This window comes from Dama dama, chromosome 18 (genome assembly GCF_033118175.1).
Source record: "Dama dama isolate Ldn47 chromosome 18, ASM3311817v1, whole genome shotgun sequence".
NCBI lineage: Eukaryota > Metazoa > Chordata > Mammalia > Artiodactyla > Cervidae > Dama > Dama dama.
This window is the reverse complement of record NC_083698.1, coordinates 78,316,755-78,344,260: the sequence shown is the minus strand read 5'-3', so window position 1 is coordinate 78,344,260 and position 27,506 is coordinate 78,316,755. Positions and strand designations below refer to the sequence as shown.

The window sequence follows — 27,506 nt, the reverse complement described above, 5'->3', positions numbered from 1 at the left end:
GCAGGGACTGCAGACCAGTCGCTGAAGTCTAAGTGGCACGCCAGTAATGATTAAGGTGACATGTCCCCCTGCCACAGTTGTTAATCAGCTTAATACTAGTCACATTATTGACATTCTTGTAATTACTTTTCCTTACGACACATTAGCGCAAAATATATTTTACTTTAATTATGAGCGATCAGGAGTAAGTCCGATACCCAAAAAGAATAATCAAGGTTCTCCAAATGCAGATATCCAGTAAGTGCAGTGCTGTTCCGAGGCCCTGGAAGTGGTTACATCACAGCCCCTGGGGTTGGAGCAGCGCTTTCCATGTGATCAGGCAATCCCCATACCTTGCCATCCTCTGCACACACGCCCATGTGTTCTCCACTTTCATCCAAGCTAACCTGATTTATCTTCACAGGACTCTATTAAAAAAAAGAACAAACAAACATGAAAAACATTTTTATGTATCAGAAGTCAAATGTTTCACCTCTTTGTAAAATGTAAATGATACAAGTTGTCTATTAGTTTAGATGTATGAGTCCAAGACATAGTTTGCTTTTGCAAATGAAAATGGTAAAATATAGCTTTGTTCCCAGACATACAATAAGGGGAGAAACCTCAGATTTCCCCAAATTACCTATTTCACATTCTGAAGTCCCGCTAAAATGGTATTTTTCTTACTTGCTATATGCCTTTTTATTTATTCTGTTCTATTTACTCCAGAGTCCTATAATTCTTCCCTAGCCAAATTCATTCAAAGAACAAAAATCCCAAATAAAAATCATGATGTAATGAAAACTGTTAGCTTTTAAAAAAATTGAAGTATAGCTTGTTTCTGGTGAATAGCAAAGTGATTCAGTTTTACACACACATGCACACACATACTTTTTCATATCCTTTTCCATTATAGTTTATTAAAGAATATTGAACATAGTTCCTTATGCTATACAATAGGACCTTGTTCTTTACCTATTTTATGTATAATAGTGTGCAGCTTCTAATCCCAAACTCCTAATTTACCACTCCCTCACCTGCTCTCCCGTTTGGTAACCATACATTTGTTTTCTATGTCCATGAGTCTGTTTCTGCTGTATCATATTTTAGATTCCATATATAAGTGATATCATATGGTATTAGTCTTTCTCTGACTTCCTTTACTTGTTATGACAATCTCTAGGTCCATCCAAGTTGCTTCAAATGGCATTATTTCATTCTTTTTTATGTCTGAGTAACATTCTTTTGTATGTATATACACATCTTCTGTATCCATTCATTGGTTGATAGATGTCACGGTTGCTTCCATGTCTTGGCTACTGGAAAGGGTGCTACAATGAACGCTGGGATGCAGGTGTCTTTTGGAATTCAGTTCAGTTCAGTCGCTCAGTCTCTTTGCGACCCCATGAATCGCAGCACGCCAGGCCTCCCTGTCTATCACCAACTCCCAGAGTTTACTCAAACTCATGCCCATCGAGTCGGTGATGCCATCCAGCCATCTCATCCTCTGTCGTCCCCTTCTCCTCCTGCCCCCAATCCTTCCCAGCATCAGGGTCTAGCAACTCTAAAATCAGTTGTTTTAATCTGGCTTACCAGCCAATTCATTTGTTCTTCTCTTATAAATTACAAAATCAACTTTTTATTTATACTTTATGCTTATTACTTTCTGGGGAAATCCACAGGGTCTGATGTTAAGTTTGTCATATCCTAACTTTGTCATCCTTCAATCTTTGGAGGAATCTCAAATTTAAAAATCTGTGAAGATAGGAATTAGGCATTCTACTTCAGATGTATTTTCCCTAGAGGAAATACATGGCACATTTAATATTTTTCACAGATTTCCAGTTCTCTATGTAGCTAGCTGTTTACTCACTATAATATTCACACAGGTGATTTTCTAAATGGAAGTCAAAATTAGTAAATGATGACAACAGTAAAAACAAAAACAGAAACAAAAAAAAACGGCAAGCACTTCTTTTTCTTTTTCTTTTTCTTTTTCTTTTTTTTAGATTTCTTTCTTTTTGAATGCAACAAGTGGTATGTGCGATCTTAGTTCCCTGACGAGAGATCAACCCTGTGCCCCCTGCACTGGAAGCATAGTCTTAACCACTGGACCACCAGGAAAGTCCTTTTTCTTCTAGAATAGTGACAGTATCCAATCACCTTTCACAAAACATGATAGAACAAATTAACCATGAAAAGAGAAATAAGCCTTCATCATTACAATATAAGCCTGCAAATTAGTTTCCCAAAATACCTAACCTTAAAATAATCTGGTTAGTGCATACAAATAAAATGGAAATATACCAAATTGATTGTTCCATGTTCACTAGAAAATATCTCTGAGCTAGATAACAATGGCCAGGGTAGCCCAAGACTCCCAGACCTTGCAAGGCCACTCAGGAACTGATGACTCTGAGAGAAATTCCCACGTTATAGGTGGAGACAGCTGGCTATAGAACCCTTTGTTATCCAGATCCTGAAATCACTCCTGAAATGCAGCTCATGAAAGCCAAGCTATCTCCTTAAAAGTTCCTAAAATGTTAAAAGAGGAAAGGACCTCCCAGACAGATCTTTGATCTATTTACAAGAGAATAAACCAATCCCAGATGAGATTCACAACAGAAGGACAGAGCCAGAGTTCTGACCTTGAGAGCAGTGAAGATGCTTTGTGATGGGCAGCAAAGAAGCTGCAAAACAAAAGCTGAACTAAGAAAGCACTGAGGCTGGTATGTCTAGACTTCTGGTCAATGAGTCTGAATGACCCGCTTTTACAGTCTCCTTTGGATACGTTGTTTCCTCACTGAGTACCTCCTATTAACAATTTTCTGATTCTGACCTTTTGTTCATCAAACAATTTAATACCCATTTTACTCTTGGCAAATATAAACCCCACCTACCTCTGACTGCAACTTAATTGACATTTTATTATAATCTACCTCAGACTGTAATTTAATAGGTGCACAGAGCATGGTCACTGCCAAGGTTTCCTGTCCTGACCAATGTGGTGCTATCCACATGTGGCTATACAGGAAGTTTAATTAGTAAAAGTCAATCACAGTTAAAAATTCATTTCCCCACTTGTGCCTGCACATGCCAAGCACAGAATAGCCACATGCGATTAACAGATAATGTATGAGAAAGCACACAGATCACGGAAGGTTTTCATCATTTCAGAGAGTTCTACGCACAGTGTCATTCCAGGTCCACAAGACTGAGCCACAGTGCTTCTTCACAAGGCTCTCTGTACAACTTACAGTCAGAAGTATATCTTCTCCCCATGTATCTGTCAAACTGTTTTCTGTCATTTCTTGGACTCTGTGCTCATGGCCTGTTCTAAGATTCTCAGAATTGCACTGTATTATTTTTAAAAACCTGGCATACATGTTAGCTGACCCTCACAACTTTTGAGGAAAGCAGTCTAAGATGGTTATCTCCATCTCATGATAAGGAAAATGAGGCCTCAAGAGTTTACTTGTGAGCTCATCTTCAAAATTAAAACAAATTCCAAATCATGAGTCTGATCTTCCTTTCTGAAAGGGCTTCTTGTCTGAAAGGGCTCTTCCTGATGTCTTCCCAATCTGTAGTAATGACTGATACATTCTTCTAGTTGCTCAAGACAAAAAACTTTGGATCCATTCTTGACTCTTTTCTTCCAGGCTTTACCTCGTTATCTGTCAGCAATTCCTACTACCTCTTCAAAAAGAATTTCATCACTTGCACCACCCCAACAGCTGCCATCATGGTCCAAGCTACCATCATCCTTGTTTGAATTACTGTAATGGTCTCCTAGCTAGTAGACCCACTTCTTCCCTAATTCTCCTAGAAATCCCCTAGAAATTCAACAAACTAGCAGAGTATATGTTGTTAATAGGTGGATCAGACAACGTGATTCCTTTTTTCTAAACTCTCCAATGGCCTCCCATCTCAGGATAAGATCCAAAGTGTTCACTATGACCTGACAGTCTGAAATGTTATGGCGAGAGCCCGGCCTTATCCTCTCTTGGCCATGTTCTCTCTCCTCCAGCCACAATGAAATTCTTGCTGTTTCGCCGGCCCTAGAACCTCTGAATTTGTTTGCCAGGGCTTTTCTGCCTACTCTTCACTGGTAATCATCTTGTCAGTGATACTCTCTGGCCACTGGAGCTGAAGTTTCAACACTCTGCCCAAACATTTCATAGCTGTTATATGTATTTTTTCTCCTTAGCACTTACCACTATTTTACTATGTATTTTACATATTCATCTTATTTACTGTCAGATTCACTCACTGGAATATTAATTTCATGAAACATAGTTCAAAGAATACAAACTTTCAATCATACACAAATTCTTTCAGAGAACAAAATAAAAAGAAAATCCTCCTTGACTCATTTTACCAGGACAGCATAACCTTACAACAACAAAGCTCAACAAAGGATGTTAGAAGAAAGAAAAAAATACAAGTAAATCTCACTCATGAAAAAAAATGGAAAAATCCTAAAGAAAATATTAATACAGGCAGCATATCTAGAATAGACAATTTTATTTCAAAAATACTAGGCTGATACATGAAAATTAACATATATTTTTGCATTGATACAATAAAAGAGGAATATCATAAGATCATCTCAAGAAGAAATTTATAAGATCATTACAATGATGCAAAAAGTGTTTGATGAAACTCAACACTCATTCATGGTAAAAATTCTTTGTATGTTAGGATAAAACTTCCTCAATTTCACTTAAGGTGAAATGTTTCGTGCTCTCCTTTTGCTGTCTTTACAATATTGACTCTTCTAATCCATAAACATGGAGCAGTTCTCCATTTATTAGGCCTTCTTTAATGTCTCTAAATAAAGTTTCCTGTCTTCCCTTGGAGGTCTCATCATGCTTTGTTTTATTCTGGGAGTAGCAATGACAGTCAGCAGGATTTTATCATTCCTGACATACACTATGTAACTACATTTATATAACCTACAAAAATAGGCAAAACTACACCATAGTGTCCAGGGGATGTACACAGAGGACATAAAACAAAAAAGAAAAGCCAAGAATTTATTTCCAAAAAGGTCAATACAGCAGCTCCTTCCAAGAGTACTGTGCATGGAAGTGGGAGAAGGGATCACACAGTCTATTCTTGACAGAACAGTAGTGATAAGATTGCTTGCTTTATTACTATTTGTTCTACTGAGCATTTTAAAGTGTACTTTAAAGAGTTATATTTCAAAATAAAAGCAAACATCAAAGATTTCTAAATAAAATTTAAAAGAATTTGCCCATGAAAATGTCTGGGACCTATGCCTTTGATGGGTTATTTCTTGGATTACATTTTTCCCCCGTAACTGTCAAGCTACTCAAATGTACTAATTCTATTCTGGTCATTTATATTTTCCCAGAAAACTGTATATTTCAGATTCTTAATGATGAAATATTTTTATTTTGTATTCTTATAAGATTTTAATAATACCAATGATATTAATACTACTTCTAGGAAACAGTAACACAACTGGCACTATTACTAGTAAGTAGTCAATACAACTACCACTACGACTAAATGTTACTACATGCTTCTCATGCGTCGGTCTCTAGTCTAACAGCCTAGTGAATGTGACATCATTTAATCTTCACAGAAGTTACCCTACACCTATGAGACAGGTACTATTCTTTCTACTATTTGGAAATATGACGATATATACATAATGATATCATTCATATTAATATTTTATTTACTTCTTTTCTTTGATTTCCCTTATCAGGTATATATCAGTTGTATTGATCTTTTAATATAAGCAATACTACCATTAATTTGCTTTATTTTTTAATGTTTTATATTTTATGAATTTCTACTCTTACTCCATATTAATTTTCCCTTTTTGCCTTAGAACAATTTTGTTGACCTTACTCTAACTTCCTGGAGAACTTCCTGGAGTTAATATACTGCCCATTAGTTGTAACTGCTCATTAGTTAATCATAAAATAATCAAATGCTTCACATTTGCCTTTGGGTATACCAATGGTCACAAATCAGAGACCAGAAAATACTGTGAATTATAATAAGCACAACCCCTTTGAGAAAAGTATTTTGTTTTGCTTCATTTCTAAGGATAGTGATGGTGTTATGTGACTATCAAATTATTTAAAAAACTCTACTGTGACTAAAATTATGGTCAGATATGTAGTTTGCATCTGTCTCTTTGTTAAATTAATTGGTTATTCTTTGAAACCTAAGATATCATCATTTTGAAGTAATTCATATCCTTTATCTTTGAGCTCAAAAAACATATATTTTCAACCATGTTGCATGTATTATTTGATTTCTATACATTCTTGTTTACGGTTTTCTTCCTATCTAGAGAAGACTGACAGAAACATTTCAAAAACTACCCACTAAAATTGTACTTTTGTCCATTCCTCTTTTATTTGCAAGTACATCTTCATCTAGATATTAGATGACCTAAATTTTGGCAAAATAAGAGTATAATTGCTATATTTTCCTTTTAACTTGTACATGCCATCAATACAGTATGCCTTCTGCTGGTTAAAGATCTTTTGCCTTAAACTCATTTTTTCTCACATTTTTACTGCCAAGATGCTTGACTTTTTATATTTTTGATCACATCTTCATGTCTTACTTCCATCAACTTGTAGGATATTTGTTCTTCAAAGATAAACCTGTTTTTCCTTTATTAACAGAATACCTGGCCCATTTAGTGCTGTCTTAGTTGCTACATTATTTTATATTTTGAAAAATTATGTTTCTCTATTTTATTATTATTCTTTTGTTATATTACTCAAATTCACTTCTCTTGGTCTATCAAAGAATTTAGATGTGTTTATTCTATTTTCATCTTATTAGTGAGTATCTTTAAAATTACTATAATACCTGAATTATGTCTCCTCCTCCTGCCTCAAATAAATGCAACTGTAATAACTGACTCATTTAGAAGATGAGGTATTTATTTAGCATATGTTTATTTACTCCTTCCTTCCTTCCTTATTTTAAAACAAGAGTACAAATATTTTCTATTTCTTAGGTCATTTCAAATAGAATTGAAAAGAGAAGCTAGTTAACATATCCATAAAAACTGCAGTCTTAAACTATATGCTCTAAGCATGAAGCCAGAGGAAGAAACTGTTTTGTTATCAGGGTGTCCATAATTTTAAAATTGATTCACAACAGGTTATTATAGATTAAGGACATTTATCCCTTAGTGTGAACACTGCAAACAACTCTGCAGCTTAGGTACATTTTAAAATACTCTATAGTTTTTGAAGAAATCTGGATTCTTTTTCCTCACATAAATCAAACCAAGTAAACAGACAACTCACAAAAGAAACAGAAAAACTATAAGTAAACAGGAACAATAGGCAACCTCAGTAATAACCAACAGATGCAAAGTAACACAATGAAGTATTTCACCTGTAGAATCCACAAAGATTTTTTCCAAATATTTAGTTTTAGAAAGGAAACACAAAAATATACACTCTTACACTGGAAGTGGTAATTCAAATGTGGAGAAACTCTGGAAGATCATTTAGCAATGTGTACCAAAATTCTTTAAAACATGCATTGCCTGTTACAACCAAGGAGAAGAACGAAGATTATTGTGCAAAATTATGCTTTTCATAGCAGATCTCTCTTTTTAAGACATTGAGAAATGGGAATCACCTATAGTTCTAAAAGTGAGACGTCTAAATGATAATTTTTTTTAATTAAGTTTGTTGTTATTCAGTCGCTAAGTCATGTCCGACTCTTTGCAACCCCACAGACTGCAGCACAGGAAGCCAGGCTTCTCTGTCCTTCACCATCTCCCGGAGTTTCCTCAAACTCATGTCCATTGGGACTTCCCTGGTGACTCAGCTGGTAAAGAATCCACTTGCAATGCAGAATACCTCGGTTCAATCCCTGGGTTGGGAAGATCCCCTGGAGAAGGGAAGGCTACCCACTCCAGTATTCTGGCCTGGAGAATTCCATGGACTGCATACTCCATGGAGCTGCAAAGAGTCGGAGCAACTTTCACTTTCACTTTCTTTCACTTTCATGTCTATTGAGTTGGTGATGCCATCCAACCATCTCATCCTCTGTTGTTCCTTTCTCCTCCTGCCTCAATCTTTCCCAGCATCAGGGTCTAAAAAGAAATATTACATAGGAAAAAATTTGGCTTTGATCAAAGAGAGGTCTGTTCTTTGCCTCTGGCTTTTAGGAAGTCATCTATGCCACACCTACATAGCTAACAAGTATGTCTTATAGTGGGGGCTACTCAAAACCAACCCTGTGATTTAGGGTGAAGCCTTTGGGTCACAGGCTATTAGTCAGTCCAGAAACTGAGATCAACCATGTTGATCCATGGCTGGATCAATTGTGACTCATCAACCAATCATGCCTCCAGAATAGAGCCCTAATAAAATCCCTCAATACAGGAACGGGGGTGCTGAGCATCCTGGTAAGCACACATCTATGTAGGGGTGGGGGTACCAAGCTTCACTTTTTGGAAGCATCCCAGGCACTGTCCTTCCTTTGGCTGAATTATTGATCTGCATCCTTTTCCCATAATAATCCATCATTGTGAGTAAAACAGAGTTCAATGAGTTCCGTGAGGCCTTTAACTAATTATGAAACATGAGGATGGATTTGGGAACCCCCAGAACTTGCAGTTGGTTTCAGAAGTATTCAGCAGACTTGGGAGCCTAGAGGACTATGCATTCAAATCTTATAATTTAGCTATATGATCTAATGTTTATAAATGCGTGCGTGCTCAGTTGGTCAACTCTTTCAACTCACTGGCTCCTCTCTCCATGGAATTTCCCAGGCAAGAATATTGGAGTGAGCTGTCACCTCCTACTCCAAGGGATCCTAACCCAGGGATCAAATCACTACTATATTTACAGGTATTTATATATATATATGTATGTATGTATGTCTAGAAGTAGATTTCCCAAAATATTAGCATTACTTCTATCTGAATGCTGACATACTATTCCTGTGACAACTGTTCCTTTCTAGGTTTTGCTGATTTGGGGGGCGGGGTGGCGGTGGGGAGCCGTGTTATGTAGCATGCGAGATTTCAGTTCCTCAACCAGAGATTGAGGAACCTGTGTCCCCTGCATTGGCAGTGCAGAGTCGTAACCACTGGACCACCAGGGAAGTCCTTGCTGATTTTTTAGAACAAATATTTATTTTGTTTGTAATTAAAAGATAAATATTTTTAAATTATTATGTAGTAAATCCATGAATCTAAAAACAAAAGGAAATCACCACTAATCTTACTTGTTAAAGCCATCCTTTGGGGGACCTGCAGCACATACTTTTATCTGGAGTGGTAAACTGTGCATGTTAGTTTTTATAACAGTTTCATAACATTTAATAAAGAATAAACAACAAGATTTCAGTAGTACAGCTGTCCATGGTACACAATCATTCCACTCAGGAACAAATGCCTCATGTATATCTGTCTTTTCTAAACACTAGCAATAAGTAGCAACAACACACAACAGGAATAAGAAAGGATACGGGAGGAAACCAGGAGTGCAAGATTCAGCTTTCCTTCAATACTGATTTTTTCCATCTGCCTGCTTCTATACATATAATGTAGGGAGTATGCTGCAGAAAGATAGACTGCTGGAATAGATGTGGACAAGGTTACAGAACCAGAGGGAAAACAGACCAGAGAAAAATGGCCTCAGCTGTATTTTCCATTAGCTACAATTTTATTCCTAATGGAGACATGTTTGGAATTCTGGACAATATAAGTGAGTTGGTTCAAAAATCAATAACGTCAAGCTGACACCATAGAACATACGAAAATGTTTCCTTAATGGAACAACAAAAAAAAAAGAAGCCCGAGGAAACAGGAGGGGCCCAGGACCAGCACATACCTTCTAAAGCCAAGTCCACGACAGGTGGTCCCAAGGTCTTAAATTTAAAGAAAAGGCAAAATCACCCTCATGTCCACCTCATGTGATAATCAATTACCTAATGTACGAGGCTTGAAATAAATACACTTAGTATGGATTATGTCAGCTCTTCAATTAGAAATAAATTCACGGTCGTTTCAAAAGCTGCTTTTAATGGTGTTCTTTGTGGCCACTTCTTTTCCCCCGATGCTCCTCATCATCCCACCTTAAGCTATTGGTCCCCCAACGTGAACCTCAGGAATCAATCTGCTAATGTATAATTGGTAAGGCTCCTCTGACTAACAAATGGATAATTGATTCCTTCACAAATGCTGCATCCCCACGGACACCGACTGGCAAGAATAAGAAACAGAAGATGGGGTTTCATTTACGTTCTCCCGGAGACCCACTCCTCAGCAATGGCAACATCCGCGGGGTTACCCACACTGCTCCATGCTCTTCAGTCATCGTGAGCAAGCAAGCTGCCCTCTGTCACATGTGTGAAAAGCACGCGTGTCCTTTCAGGAGCTCACTTTACTGCTGATTTTCCTCTCCCCTGAGGACACATCCTGAGATAAGCCAAACCTCCAGCTGGATTTAAGAAGTCTCTGCAAAATACACCTAACTGTGGGTTTTCTACACATCTACACAACAAGAGGAAGCAAAAGAAACATTTATTTTCTGGTAGACTTATTCTATTGCCAGAATGGCCTAACTTAAAAAAGAAATGTATTGAAGAATAGTTGATTTACAATGCTGTGTTAACTTCTGCTGTACAGTAAACTGATTCAGTTAGACACACACACTCATGTATATATGTATATATATTTTTTCATGCTCCTTTCCATTATGTTTGTATCACAAGATATTGAATATACAGCTCCCTATATTGTACAGCAGGATCTTGTTTATCCATTTTATATATAATAGTTTGCATCTGCTAATTCCAAACTCCCCAATACAGCCCTCTCCCACTTCCTTCCCCTTGGCAACCACCAGTATATTCTCTATGCTTCTCTCTCATAGGTAAGTTCATTTGCATCATATTTTAGATTGTGGAATATAAGTCATATCGTGTGGTATTTGTTTTTTCTTTTTCTGACTTATTTCAGTTAGTATGATCTCTCTAGGTTCATCCATATTGCTGCAAATGCACAAGGGCCTAACCTTAACTAAAAACTCTCAGACCTTCTTAGCTGCTCTTAGATTTCATCTCTAGATTCACTTTAAATCCTTCCACTCAAGATGGGGAATAATCAAAGAGAGGCAACACTGAAGCTGGAGAACCTGTGTGGAGCTTTCTCGAAAATCTCAGCATACAGCTTCAGTGAAAGCAAAAGAGAAGGCTTAAAGGCTGCAGCTCATTCCTTGGGAGATCCTCTCAATGTCCCTGTCACTCCTAAACACCGTGACAACTGGCCCAGCCCATCCTTATTGCCAAGAGGTCTCCTGAGGCCACCAAGAACTTCCTGGGGTTGAAGCAATCAGCGGCCTTTCAGCTTCACTTTGCTTGATCACTCTGTGACAAATGACCCTGCTGTTCACTGCTTCCTTCCAACTTTCTCTTCCCTCAGCATGAAGACCACACCCTCTCCATTGTTCAACCTAACGTGATGGGCTATAAAAACACTGTTGAATAACACAATAAACAAACCAAAAGATAAGGACTCCATGTTACCTATAATCTTGGGACAAAAACAAAATACATCATTCTTATCTATCACATTACAAAAACAAAAGACTAAAAAATCATGAACCCACTGTATTTTGTTTAGGAGATACAAATATAGTATGTTTTCCTTTAAGAAAGTGAGGAAGAGAAACTATCAAAAAACTTTAAATCTTAAGTGCACACGTATGACAAAGGCCAGGGCAAGAGACTGAAAAAAATCCTCGAAGAAATGATGAAGTTTGACTTTGAAGCAATAATAAATTCTGGATATGTGACAAACGGGCTTCCTAGGTGATGCTAGTGGCAAAGAACAAGCCTGCCAACGCATGAGACTTAAGAGACGTGGGTTTGATCCCTGGTTGAGGAAGATCCCCTGGAGGAGGGCATGGCAACCCACTCCAGTATTCTTGCCTGGAGAATCCCATGGACAGAGAAGCCTGGTGGGCTACACAAGGGTTGTTAAGAGTCAGACATGACTGAAGTGACTGAGTATCCATGTAATAAAATTTAAATAAAATAAATGAAGATCTTAAAAATCTTTAACAACAAAAACAAAAGAATAACAATAATGACTAAACATATAATAAAACACTGGTTCAGGACTGAAACAAAATAATGCAAAAATAAACACTAAAATAACAGAGATAAAAATTAGGAGACTAGAAATTTCAGTTACCATCAGGAATTTAAATTATCGAATTAATTACCAGAAAGCTAGATGATGACCTTCATTTAAATGGTAAAGTTATTTAATGTTTTTCACACCAGGGGCAGATAATGAACAGGACAGCACCTACACATTCTCTGGTCCAGTTCACCAGTCTTATACTTCAAAGGTGCACATTAGCTTCTTAGGTGACTTTCCTCTCCTGTCACTGAATAGCTGAGAGTCACCACTGTGCTGTCAGTGACTTCTCTTCCTGTCCCGTTTCCATTCGGAAGCAAGGGAAGATATTTAAAGTTGGAGGCATATAGGTTGTTAGATAAGTACTCGTAGAATTGAATTATGATAACCACCTAAGAAGAGTCCAGAACTTGTCTACAAAATACAAGAGTAACAGTGTTACTGGGTTGTTGTTGTTGTTGTTGTTTTTTGAGTATTATATATTTAAATTTGATCACAATTATTCACCAATGAAAAGGCTTGGCTCACTGCCTTATTTGTGCCTCTCTTCCATTTCTCACAGGCATGGATGTGGGAAATAGCACATGCTGTGCTGCCATTTATGCCAGCTGATGAGCAAAGGAAGACCCTCAAAAGAAACCAATCACATAAGGTATATTAAAAAGTGACTGTCTACTCCCTTCAATTCCTTAAGCTGATTCATTCACTAACACAGTAAAGGGTTTTTTGCCTGAATGCTGCCACCAAAGCTGCTTATGGAAAGGTCACCCACACAGACCCAGCTTTCAAAATCAGTGGATGTCCTTCGGTCCTCGTGACTTTCTGGCATCTGTAACTCACCTCCATTGGCTTCCACATACACCCGCTTTTCGTTTCTGTTTTGCCTTTCTGATCACAACTTTCAGTCATGCTCCCTGGCTATTGTTCTTCTTTACTGTCTGTCTTCACCTCTTGCCAGTCTCCCTTTAGAGCGACAGACTCAAACTCAACAACTACGCTCAGCTCCATGTCAGCCAGCCATCTGCAGAACCATGGCCGCCTTCTGTATCTCGGTTTCATCAAACGACCCTCAGCCTACTAGTCACCCAAGACCAATCCTTCTCCCTCACACCCCACAGGAGCAACTGAAAATGACTAAGTCCTCTCCTTCTACCTCTCTCTATCAGAGCATACCTACTTCACAACAATAACTCACTTTGTTGTCTGCATCCGGCACTTAATTTGAGCTCCCAGAGAGCAGAAATTTACTTTATTTACTTATTTAGTTTTGGCCACAGCACATGGCTTGTGGGATCTTAGTTCCCCAACCAGAATTTGAACCTGGAACCTCATACAGAGTCCTAACCATTGGACTGCCAGGGAATTCCCACAGAAATCTACTTTAAGCCCAGCAGCTGGCACAGAAGAACTTAATGACACTGCCAAAAGAATAAGAATCCCAGTCTTTCCAAGTGTGAGGCTCTGAACCAGAAAATAGGTTAAATAAACAAACAAATGCTCTGTAGGAAGAAAACTAATTAAGAGCAGAATAGATAAAAACTCAAAACAATTTTGCTATAATGTTATTTTCCTAAGAATAAGAGAAGTTTTAAAGAATGGTAAAGCTTCAAAATAAGTTCAACGGGAAGTCAAGTTCTAACACACCCCTGCTCTTTCAAGATCTGAGGTTTTCAATACTCAACATCAGACTTTAAAAGCTGAAGAGAAGCTGAGGGCTTACATATAGCAGTCACTTCCTCGTGGTACCTACCATATTTCATAGCTGAAATGACTATACAAGAACTGTGTCTTCTTATTAAGTCTTAACAACAGCCTACCTCTCTAAGATTTAATATCTACACTAGTTTGAGGTTCTTGAAGTGATATTTCAGTTTTTATAGAAACTGCTCTTTCTGCAGGTGGGGGACAATGCTTTATTTATCAATAGCAATTCATTCCAATTTGAGAAAAAGTCATTTATTTTCTACTCTGAATAAACAAAAGGGACGGTGATGGACTGTAGCATAGCTGCATATAAGTTACATTGAAAACTTGCATAATAATGTGGCTGGAATATCCCTTATTCCACAACTACTGATCAACTTTTAAAAATTTATACCTTCAAAAGTACATCCCTAAAAAAAAAAAAAAAAAGTACATCCCTTTTCATAGAAATAGAAAAAACATTCCTAAAACTCAAATGGAGTCACAAAAGACCCTGAACAGTCAAAACAATCTAAGAAAGAAATGGAGACATCACACTTCCTGACTTCAAAGTGAAAGTCGATCTTTGTGACCCCATGGACTATACAGTCCATGGATTCTCCAGGCCAGAATACTGGAGTGGGTAACAATTCCATTCTCTGGGGAAATCTTCTCAGCCCAGGGACCAAACCCACGTCTCCCACGTTGCAGGTGGGTTCTTTACCAGCTGAGCCACCAGGGAAGCCCATTTCAAACTGTATTACAAACCTATAATAATCAGAACAGTAGAATTACTGGCATAAAAACAGACACCTAGACCAATGGAAAAGGTGCTATAAATCCACATCCATAAGGTTATCTAATATTTGAAAAGGAAGCCAAAAATATTCAATGGGGAAAGGATACTACTTTCAGTAAATGGTAGGAAAACTGGATATTCACATGTAAAAGAATGAAACTGGGCTCTTATATACCACTCACAAAAATTAACCCAAAAATGGATTAAGAACTTAAGGATAATATCTCTGAAACTGTAAAACTCTTAGAAGAAAATAACACAGAAAAGCTCCTTGACGTTGGTCTTTGCAATGATTTTTTGGATAAGACAGCAAAGGCACAAGGAACAAAATCAAAAGTCAACTAGTGGACTACATCAAGCTAAAAAGCTCCTGTGCAGCAAAGGAGAAAATAAACAAAATGAAAGACGGCCTGAAGGATGGAATAAAATGTCTGCAAACTAAATATCTGATGAGGAGTTTATATCTAAAATACATAAAGAACTCATACAATAACTCTGGGGAAAAAAAAAAGTTGATTCAAAACTGGCAAAAGCCTTGAATAGACATTTCTCCAGATAAGACATACAAATGACCAACAGTACTTGAAAAGGTGTTCAACAATGCTAGTCATCAGGGAAATGCAAATAAAAAACACAAGGAGGTATCACTTCACAGCGGTTAAAATGACTTATCAAAAAGATTACAAATAACAAATGTTAGTGAGGATGTGGAGAAAAGAGAACCCTGAGGCACAGCTGGTGGGAATGCAAATTTGTACAGCCAGTCAGGAAAACTGTGGAGATTCCTCAAAAAATTAAAAATAGAACTACCATAAAATTCAGCAATATCACTTCTGCATATATATTCAAAGGAAATGAAATAAGGATCTCAAAGAGAAAACACTTGCACCTTCACATTCATTTCAGCATTATTCACAACAGCCAAGACGTGGCAACAACCTAGATGACCACCAACAAATAAATGAATGAAGAAAACGTGATGTGTAGCTATATATAATATGATTTAACCAGTAAAAAAAAAAAGCCACTTGCAGCAACATGGAAGGATTTTCTGGTTATTATGCTTAGTGAAATAAGTCAGAAAGATGAAGATAAAAACTCATACATGGAGTCTAAAAACAATGAACTCGTAGAAATAGAATAAAACGGTGGTTGCAGGGGCAAGTGGGTAGGAAAATGCAGAAATGTTAGTCAAAGTGTAAAAACTTTTAGTTACAAGATAAGTTAGTTCCAGGGATCTCATGTACATCATGGTGACTGCAGTTAACAATATTGCATTATATACTTGAAAACTTCTGTGAGAACAATGCTTTAATGTTCTCATCACGACATGGACATCAAAACAGCAATTAAGTGAGGTGAAGGATGTGTTAACTAATCTTATTGTGGTAGCACTTCACAACATATCAGGTCATATATCAAAGCATAACATGGTACACTTTAAATTTACGGATTAAGTCAACTACATCTCAATGAAGCAGAGGGAATGAAGTAAAGCTGTATCATATGACATTACATGTGGGATAAATATATATGTACTTATATATAAATATACATAGATTATATATATTTATAGACTATATTTTTATATATTAATAAAACATATATTGATATATATTGTCACCCTGCTTAATTAACTTACATGCAGAGTACATCATGAGAAATGCTGGGCTGGAAGAAGCACAAGCTGGAATCAAGACTGCCAGGAAAAATATCAGTAACCTCAGATATGCAGGTGACACCACCCTTATGGCAGAAAGTGAAGAAGAACTAAAGAGCCTCTTGATGAAAGTGAAAGAGGAGAGTGAAAAAGTTGGCTTAACACTCAACATTCACAAAACTAAGATCATGGCATCTGGTCCCATTATTTCATGGCAAATAGATGGGGAAACAATGGAAACAGTGCAAGACTTTATTTTGGGGGGCTCCAAAATCACTGCTGATGGTGACTGTAGCCATGAAATTAAAAGACTCTTGCTACTTGGAAGAAAAGCTATGACCAACCTAGACAGCATATTTAAAAGCAGACATTACTCTGTCAACAAAGGTCTGTCTAGTCAAAGCTATGGTTTTTCCAGTAGTTATGTATGGATGTGAGAGCTGGACTATAAAGAAAGTTGAGTGCTGAAGAACTGATGTTTTTGAACTGTGGGGTTGGAGAAGACTCTTGAGAGTCCCTTGGACTGCAAGGAGATCCAACCAGTCCATCCTAAAGGAAATCAGTCCTGAATATTCATTGGAAGGACTGATGCTGAAGCTGAAACTCCAATGCTTTGGCCACCTGATGTGAAGAACTCACTCACTGGAAAAGACCCTAATGCTGGGAAAGATTGAAGGCAGGAGGAGAAGGGGATGGCAGAGGATGAGATGGTTGGATGGCATCACCGACTTGATGGACCTGAGTTTGAGCAAGCTCTGGGAGTTGGTGATAGACAGGGAAGCTTGGGTGTGCTGCAGTCCGTGGGGTCACAAAGAGTCGGACATGACTGACTGACTGAACTGACTGATGCATACACATACACAATTGAACTTATTCAGAAAACAGAAATAGTTATGGTCACCAAAGGCAAAAGGAGGGTAGGATAAATTAGGAGTTTGGGATTAACATAAACATACTACCATATGTAAAATAGGTTAAAAAAAAAAAAAAAAAAACACAAGATCCTACTGTACAGCACAGGGAATTATACTCAATATTGTCTAATAACCTAGAAGGGAAAAGAATCTGGAAAAGGATAGATAAATATGTAAAACTGAATCACTTTGCTGTATACCTGAAACGCAACACTGTAAATCAACTATACCTCAATTTAAAAAAAAAGAAAGTACAGCCTATTCAATACAAGCAAAGCGGACTTCGAAGTGAAAACCACTTGAATAACTTACATTTCAGTTAATATTAAGAGTACCAATTCTGTATTTTAATAATAAGAAACAATTACATGTCTGTTATGTGAGGTGAAGTCTCCTATACTTCTAATACAAGAGCACAAAAATAGTCCCCAAATATCACCATTTATTGAACTATAGATGATTTCCCTCTCACAGTGACTTTGAACTTGCTGTAGTGCTTCAAGTAACTTTAGGGTTCATCACAGCTTTCCCTTGATGCTACAGAACTTATGTAAATAATGGGAAATGATTAATGTATGATTACAGTCATGAAATTAAAAGACACTTACTCCTTGCAAGGAAAGTTATGACCAACTTAGACAGCATATTAAAAAGCAGAGACACTACTTTGCCGACAAAGGTCCGTCTGGTCAAGGCTATGGTTTTTCCAGTGGTCATGTGTAGATGTGAGAGTTGGACTGTGAAGAAAGCTGAGTGCCGAAGAATTGATGCTTTTGAACTGTGGTGTTGGAGAAGACTCTTGAGAGTCCCTTGGACTGCAAGGAGATCCAACCAGTCCATCCTAAAGGAGATCAGTCCTGGGTATTCATTGGAAGGACTGATGCTGAAGCTGAAACTCCAATATTTTGGCCACCTGATGCGAAGAGTTGATTCATTGGAAAATACCCTGATGCTGGGAGGGATTGGGGGCAGGAGGAGAAGGGGACGACAGAGGATGAGATGGCTGGATGGCATCAACGACTCGATGGGCATGAGTTTGGGTGGACTCTGGGAGTTGGTGATGGACAGGGAGGCCTGGCGTGCTGCGATTCTTGGGGTCGCAAGGCGTCAGACACGACTGAGCGACAGAACTGATGGAGAGTCCAGTGTCTACACTTATCACTGGATAGCCTTCATATTCTATTGATATAAATTCCATAATTAGAATACTGTTTGATAGGAAAAAACATATATTATCTCTAGTGCTCCACTTAAATGTAACTTCGATTCTAAAGATCAAATAACCAAATTACCCTTTTAGATAATGAACTCTTTAATTTTAACTCTGATATCCTGAACATCATCCAAAAGAAATAAAAATCATCTGGGAATGAGAAATAGTTTTGAACAAGAGTTACCTTGCTTGAAAAGAATCTTGTCCATCCACTGTCATCACTGACGTGAACACTTAAGCTTAAATTCTCTGCATTTATAAGACTGCTGATAAATCAGTCCTGCTGTTCACAAAAAACATTCCTAAATATATATTTTTTTGACCTTTGAAAAATATTCTCCAACAAGAATTCTTAACCACTTCCCCCTTAAGAGCACACTGGGTGGGCCATGGATGCTGGCAACTTACAAGGGCCATTTGCAACCTCCTCTGACCCCTCAAGGCCCACTGCTGTCCCCACCTTGTGGCGACGGATGCACGTGGCTGGCTCCTCACAGGCTCAGGGGTCACCCGCTGGACACACAACCTCAGCACAGCAGGGGCACGCATGGCCTTGCCGCTGCAGAAGAGTTACTAGATACATGTTCGTTTTCTAAATCCTAACAACCTTTAATAGCACAGGGAGGATTTGGAAGGGATTGCCTCCTAAGAAGCGGGCACACTGCTGATTCCTAGAGCTGCTTTCCTTTTGTTAAACTTCATCTTCTGCCCGTGACAGCCACATTCGCTGCCACAAGAGCAGGAGGAGACTGGCTTGCACACACCATGTAACCAAGACAGAGAGTCACTATCTTGGCACCAATTAAAACATAACTTTGATAAAAGGCAAAAACAGCCTTTTGGTCCACATTTCCCTTATTTCACCTGCAAGGGATTGTCCTAGATGTCAGGGGCATGTCGTGAACAGGCTAATGGGATCCCTGCCCTTAGAAAGCCGGCAAATCATTGGAACACTGTTCATGCTTACTACGGGGACCTTCTGGGGACACAACAAAGCTGCAGTGGTCCCCAACAGTGAGACGGACGAGTAGCAAATTGGAGCCGGAGCCTGTCTTCCCCAGAGCGTGCGATGCCCGTGTGCGTAACACTTGAGAGCAGACATCTTGGGGCAGTCTTCCTGTGACGACTTCCCTGGCTGTTTACAATACTAAATGTCACATGTGAAGGAGGAAAACTTTAGCAGAACCTTCTAGGTAAATCGGCCTGAGCAACAGCAGAAGGAGCCAGCAGAGTTTCTTTTGCTGGTATTTGTTCCAGATACTATGCTGAGTTGTGATGCCACCATAAGAAAATTCTGTTTTACTGGAAAACCACTATTGAAGGAACTTTTGCTTATATTTGCACCAGACACTGTGCTGGGTTGTGATGCCATCGTAAAAACAATCTGTTTTACTGGAAAGCCACTATTGAAGGAATTAACATCTGTTGCCTATATAAATGACCTGAAAAGAAATACAATTGATAGCTTTCAAATGGTGAAATATAATGTGTGAAGTTTGTCTTAACCTGAGTGAACAGTCTTCTTGTTTATACATGTTCCCAATAAAGATACAAAGGAAGGAGTGACAGAACAAGGAAAGCAAGGACTTCTCTGGTGGTCCAGGGGTTGAAACTCTGCTTCTATTGAAGTGGGTGCAAGTTCAATACTGGTGAGGGAAAGGAAGATCCCACATGTCGCATTATGTGGCCAAAAATAAAATAAAATTTAAATTTAAAAAAAAGAAAAGAAGAGAAAAAAGAAAGCAGAGGGAATTCCCTGGTAGCCTAATGGTTAGGATTCCAGGCTTTCATGCTGTGTCCCAGGTTCAGTCTCTGGTTGGGGAACTGACATCTCACAAGCTGCACTGTGCAGCCAAAAAAAAAAGAAAAGAAAAAAGAAAAGCAGAGTCATGAGAGAAATGCAAAGTCATCAGTTTAGTGTAAGGGTAAAATGCAAAACGACAACTCACAACTAAAGGCATTTCGCAAAAGAGTAACTGGTATGAGCAAAACCATTACGTAATACATAGAGAGTTAAACAAACAAGGCCTGCCTTCAAGGCGTTTGTGTATGCAATCTGGGACCACAGTGCTTCACACACACCTCTAATTTACAATTTAACACATTAGATTACAAATGGTTATTTATGTAACTAGTTCTACAACTGATTCAACCTGAGAACAGGGGCTGTGTTTTATTATTCTTTATACCCCTTGCACATCCTTACAGAATGCTGGCTAGGAATAAGAAGCCATCATTGAATGAATATGAAGGATGGGCTCTTCTGAGTGGGGTCATCAGGAAGGTATCACAGAGAGGGAAGGACAATGAGCATTTCCACAAAGACAGGAAAGTACATTCCAGCAAAAGCCAGAGAGCAGTCTGGATACAGTGCAGGCCATGATGTGGGAGAATGGAGCTCACACAGCTGAAGGCCTGGTGGCCTCAGGGAGAGCTCTGTTTTATTCCCAGGCATCGACGAGCCACAGAAGTATTTTCAGGGAGGGGAATGACAAACTCCCAGCTCTCCTCTGAGACGATTTCTCGGGCCACTGTGCAAAGGAGGGATTGGGGAGACATGGGGTGTCTAGGGCAGATTAGTGGAATTTCACTGCAAATTACTCAAGTGAGATTCAGTAATGACTTAAACAAGGGTGGTGGTGATATAAAGAACCAGCCAGAGTACGAGCTATGAGCAGTATCCAGGGGCTATACGGGGAAAGATGGGAGGCAGATCATGGAAGATAAATGTCACAGAGACAGAAGGAAACAGTGAGGAGGAGCAGAGATGAAGCCTTCTGAAGGGATGCTCTTCATCAGGGGCCAGGAAAAGCCCAGTCTTTGCAGGGAGTTGAAGACTGACTTTGTGTCACAAACCGGTGTGTGTCTTAGTCACTTAGTCATGTCCAACTCTCTGCAACCCCATGGACTGGGTCCCGCCAGGCTCCTCTGTCCATGGAATTCTCCAGGCAAGAATACAGGAGTGGGTAGCCATTCCCTTCTCCAGGGGATCTTCCCAACCCAGGGATCAAACCCAGGTCTCCTCCATTGCAAGTGGATTCTTTACTGTCTGAGCCACTAGGGAAACCCGGCAATAGTATTTAGATTCAAAGAGAAACTTAACATTGTCTGGCCCACTAGAGGGCTTCCCAGGTGGTGCCAGTGGCAGAGAACCTGCCTGCCAATGCAGGAGACATAAAAGACGTGGGTTCGATCCTTGGGTCGGGAAGATCCCCTCTGGAAAAGCATGGCAATCTACTCCAGTGTTCTTGCCTAGAGAATCCCAATGACACCACTGATAAAGAAACAAGGACTTATGAGGGATACATGGTCTAATTAAAAGGTAGGACCTTGCTGAGGGAAGTTAAGTGCTATCAGCCCAGGGAGCCAGGACTCAGCAGAGAAGGCACAGTGCAGGCCCTTCAATAAGAAACCACACGGAAGACAGCCCAACTTGCTAAATTATTTCAAATAATAACTTAGGTTAGAAATAAACACTAATGTTTGACCACCCAAATACGTTTGACAGACAGGTGATGAATACGGTGTCCACATGTGGGTGTCCACATGTGGGTGGCCACATCCCCAAGATTCCCAGCCTACAGGGTTCAACACTATGATTTCAAAATATAAAATTCCACTTTTTTCCCAGAGAACACTGCCCCAGAGCATATAATACATTTTTCTATAAGAGTTAAGACAACAAAAATGTGGCAATCACATCTGAGTCCATACACAGTAAGCCCCCTACATATGAAACTTCAAGTTGTGCGCTTTCAAAGATGTGGCCGTGCCCCTGTATGCCAGCTGTTGGGCTGTACCACTGTACTTTTCTTTTGTTTTTTTAAATTTATTTATTTATTTTTTCAGTGGGTTTTGTCATACATTGACATGAATCAGCAATAGATTTACACGTATTACCACTGTACTTTTCAAGGTCCTCTGCTTTAAGAGTTAACATGTTTTTTGTGTTTGTTTTCAATGTATTATTCGTGTGAAAAGTACTATAAACCTATTACAGTCCAGCACTATGTAGCCAATTGTGTCAGTTGGGAACCTAAGCTAATTTTGTTGGACTTACAAATGCACTCTTGAAACAGAACTCATTCACGTGTAGTGGACTTACTGTAACTAGAAAAGGAATAATAAGCATATCACTAGTCTTTAAAATGAAGTCTGAAAGGGTTATCCCTTAGACTGTCCAGGTCCTAAGAGTCTGCTACGTCACTGCTAGTCCACCTATGAGCAGAAACTTAATTAATAAAACCTGCTCAGGAAAAGTGAACACAATGCAAACTCATGATGACTACAGAGCTATCTGAACATCTATCTCACCAGGTATCTTTACTCAATTTCTCAATATCAAGTCAACGAAAGCATCAATGATAAAGGAAAAGCCTGTCAGGAGTACAAATGTTCTTATTCTTCTCACTTTTATTCGTGACTTAATAATAGCACAGGGATGCTAATGCATTCTCTTTATCTAAAACCAATCTCTGAGAAATTAAAGCCTTTGTGTTCCACAGGTTGGGGGAAAAAGAAATCACTTATCCCAAAAGGGCAGTACAAATAGTTTAAATGACTGAGACCAAGTTATTAACCAAATAGAAAATGCCCAAGTTCCTTTTCAGGCATAAGATGAAGAAAGACCATTTAAAACTTCACAAATTCATCTCTACTTTTACCACAGAAATTATCGTTCTAATGTTCTCCGGTGTACAATCACTACTTTATCAATTCTCCATTAAGTCATCTCCCAAGTAGACTGTAATCTCTCAACAGTTCTTGAAAGAAGCATCTTGGAGACCACGTTGCAATGTCTCTACACTGAAAAGAAACTCCTGAAGTCAACTCACTAGAGCTGCACTGGGATCCATTTGCAGAACCAAGTTACATAAGTAAACATGTTCTTAAAACTTCAAAGAAGTAAGCCTACTTCAGTCCAATGATAAAAGATGCCCGCTCCCCAAATAAAAAAGCAATCTGACAGAGCCAGAAGCAAATTAGTGGATAAGAACAAGAGTGTCTTCCCTTCTCTTTTGTTTTTCCTACGTGCCTCCCTCACTCCTTCCCTTCCTACCTCTCCCCCATGTTTCCTGTTCTACAGAATAGAGCGAAAGCCAACCATACAAATGAAATTCAAAACTAACAGCTCTCCTTCAGAAAGTGTCATAAATGTCATGCAATCAGTCTCTTGACTTGACCCCATTCCTCTTAAGGGCTATCAGTGACTGCTCCTCACACTACATACTTTACAATACATTATTTTACAAAGATTCCTTAAAATAGTCACATAAATCAGGGGAGTGACTATACTCTACATTTTATAAAGAAAGCGAAGGAAAGGTAAAATAACCCACTCAAGTTCAGTTCTGTTCAGTCACTCAGTCATGTCCAACTCTTTGTGACCCCATGAACCGCAGCATGCCAGGCTTCCCTGTCCATCACCAACTCCCAGAGTCCACCCAAACCCATGTAATTGTGTCAGTGATGCCATCCAACCATCCCATCCTCTGTTGTAACCTTCTCCTCCTGCCCTCAATCTTTCCCAGCACCAGGATCTTTTCCAATCAGTCACCACTCTGCATCAGGTGGCCAAAGTACTGGAGTTTCAGTTTCAGCATCAGTCCTTCCAATGAACACCCAGGACTGATCTCCTTTAGGATGGACTGGTTGGATCTCCTTGCAGTCCAAGGGACTCTCCAACACCACAGTTCAAAAGCATCAATTCTTCGGCACTCAGCTTTCTTCATAGTCCAACTCTCACAACCATACATGACCACTGGAAAAACCATAGCCTTGACTAGACGGACCTTTGTGGACAAAGTAATGTCTCTGCTTTTTAATATGCTGTCTAGGTTGGTCATAACTTTCCTTCCAAGGTGTAAGCGTCTTTTAATTTCATGGCTGCAATCACCATCTGTAATGATTTTGGAGCTCAGAAAAATAAAGTCACCCACTGTTTCCACTGTTTCCCCATCTATTTGCCATGAAGTGATGGGACTGGATGCCATGATCTTAGTTTTCCGAATGTTGAGCTTTAAGCCAACTTTTTCACTCTCCTCTTTCACTTTCATCAAGAGGCTCTTTAGTTCTTCCCTTTCTGCCATAAGGGTGGTGTCATCTGCATATCTGAGGTTATTGATATTTCTCCAGGCAATCCTGATTCCAGCTTGTGCTTCCTCCAGCCCAGTGTTTCTCATGATGTATTCTGCATATAAGTTATTAAGAAGGGTGACAATATACAGCCTTGACGTACTCCTTTTCCTATTTGGAACCAGTCTGTTGTTCCATGTCCACTTCTAACTGTTGCTTGCTGACCTGTATACAGGTTTCTCAAGAGGCAGGTCAGGTGGTCTGGTATTCCCATCTCTTTCAGAATTTTCCACAGTTCATTGTGATCCACACAGTCAAAGGCTTTGGCATAGTCAATAAAGCAGAAATAGATGTTTTTCTGGAACTCTCTTGCTTTTTCGATGATCCAGCAGATGTTGGCAATTTGATCTCTGGTTCCTCTGCCTTTTCTAAAACCAACTTGAACATCTGGAAGTTCACGGTTCACATATTGCTGAAGCCTGGCTTGGAGAATTTTGAGCATTACTTTACTAGGGTGTGAGATGAGTGCAATTGTGCGGTAGTTTGAGCATTCTTTGGCATTACCTTTCTTTGCAATTGGAATGAAAACTGAGCTTTTCCAGTCCTGTGTCCACTGCTGAGTTTTCCAAATTTGCTGGCATATTGAATGCAGCACTTTCACAACATCATCGTTTAGGATTTGAAATAGCTCAACTGGAATTTCATCACCTCCACTAGCTTTGTTCGTACTGATGCTTCCTAAGGCCCACTTGACTTCACACATCCAGGATGTTTGGCTCTAGGGGAGTGATCACACCATTATCTGGGTCATGAAGATCTTTTTTGTACAGTTCTTCTGTGTATTCTTGCCACCTCTTCTTAATATCTTCTGCTTCTGTTGGTCCCTACCATTTCTGTCCTTTACTGAGCCCATCTTTGCATGAAATGTTCCCTTGGTATCTCTAATTTTCTTGAAGAGATCTCTAGTCTTTCCCATTCTATTGTTTTCCTCTATTTCTTTGCATTGATCGCTGAGGAAGGCTTTCTTATCTCTCCTTGCTATTCTTTGGAACTCTGCATTCAAATGAGTATATCTTTCCTTTTCTCCTTTTCTTTTCCCTTCCCTTCTTTTCACAGCTCTTTGTAAGGCCTCTTCAGACAGCCATTTAGCTTTTTTGCATTTCTTTTTCTTGGGGATGGTCTTGATTCCTTTCTCCAATACAATGTCACGAACCTCCGTCCACTGTTCATCAGGCACTCTGTTTATCAGATCTAGTCCCTTAAATCTATTTCTCACTTCCACTGTATAGTCATAAGGGATTTGATTTAGGTCATACCTGAATGATCTAATGGTTTTCTCCACTTTCTTCAATTTAAGTCTGAATTTGGCAATAAGTAGTTCATGATCTGAGTCACAGTCAGCTCCCGGTCTTGTTTTTGCTGACTGTATAGAGCTTCTCCATCTTTGGCTGCAAATAATATAATCAATCTGATTTTGGTGTCAACCATCTGGTGATGTCCATGTGTAGAGTCTTCTCTTGTGTTGTTGGAAAAGGATGTTTGATATGACCAGTGCATTCTCTTCTCAAAACTCTATTAGCCTTTGCCCTGCTTCATTCTGTACTCCAAGGACAAATCTGCCTGTTACTGAAGGTGTTTCTTGACTTCCTACTTTCTCATTCCAGTCCCCTATAATGAAAAGGACATCTTTTTGGGGTGTTAGTTCTAAAAGGTCCTGTAGGTCTTCATAGAATCGTTCAACTTCAGCTTCTTCAGCATTACTGGTCAGGGCAGAGACTTGGATTACCATGATATTGAATGGTTTGCGTTGGAAACGAACAGAGATCATTCTGTCACTTTTGAGATTGCATCCAAGTACTGCATTTTGGACTCTTGTGTTGAGTATGATGGCTACTCCATTTCTTCTAAGGGATTCCTGCTCACAGTAGTAGATATAATGGTCATCTGAGTTAAATTCACCCCTTCCAGTCCATCTTAGTTCGCTGATTCCTAGAATGTCGATGTTCACTCTTGTCATCTCCTGTTTAACCACTTCCAATTCGCCTTGATTCATGGACCTAACATTCCAGGTTCCTATGCAATACTGCTCTTTACAGCATTGAATCTTGCTTCTATCACCAGTCCCATCCACAACTGGGTGTTGTTTTTGCTTTGGCTCCATCCCTTATTCTTTCTGGAGTTACTTCTCCACTGATCTCCAACAGCATACTGAGCACCTACCGACCTGGGGAGTTCATATTTCAGTGTCCTCTCTTTTTGCCTTTTCATACTGTTCCTGGGGTTCTCAAGGCAAGAATACCGAGGTGGTTTGCCATTCCCTTCTCCAGGGGACCACATTCTGTCAGAACTCTCCACCATGACCCGAACGTCTTGGGTGGCCCCACATGGCATGGCTTAGTTTCATTGAGTTAGACAAGGCTGTGGTCCATGTAATCAGATTGGCCTGTTGTCTGTGATTGTGGTTTCAGTCTGTCTGCCCACTCAAGCTAATGAAAGATTTGTTTGCAAGTTATTAAATTTGACTTGTTGGTGACTTCTGATTGAGACCTCACAAGAGCTACCCAAATCAATGCTGTTATTTCTACTTAACAACAATGAACTTTTTAATTACAAATCAATTTAGAAGTTTATATACATACTGACAAAGTATAGAAACTAACAATTCTCAAGAGTACATGGCCTCATTAGTAACCAAAAATATATATATATACCTGAGATCAATGACTCAGACTATGCCAAAGCCTTTGACTGTGTGGATCATAATAAACTGTGGAAAATTCTGAAAGACATGGGAATACCAGACCACCTGACCTGCCTCTTGAGAAACCTGTATGCAGGTCAGGAGGCAACAGTTAGAACTAGACATGGAACAACGACTGGTTCCAAATAGGAAAAGGAATACGTCAAGGCTGTATATCATCACCCTGCTTATTTAACTTCTATGCAGAGTACATCATGAGAAACGCTGGGCTGGATGAAGCACAAGCTGGAATCAAGATTGCTGGGAGAAA

General features: G+C 39.1%; 1 protein-coding gene across 3 annotated transcripts in view; it reads right to left on the bottom strand.

Moving 5' to 3' along the window:
* VPS41 (VPS41 subunit of HOPS complex) overlaps positions 1 to 27,506 on the bottom strand; it is a 197,594-nt gene that overhangs the window by 107,513 nt on the left and 62,575 nt on the right. For all 3 annotated transcript variants that reach the window (XM_061165672.1, XM_061165673.1, XM_061165674.1), the window contains one exon: positions 333 to 407. In XM_061165672.1, coding sequence (XP_061021655.1) covers positions 333 to 407 — 75 coding nt within the window. The remainder of the gene's footprint in view (positions 1 to 332; positions 408 to 27,506) is intronic.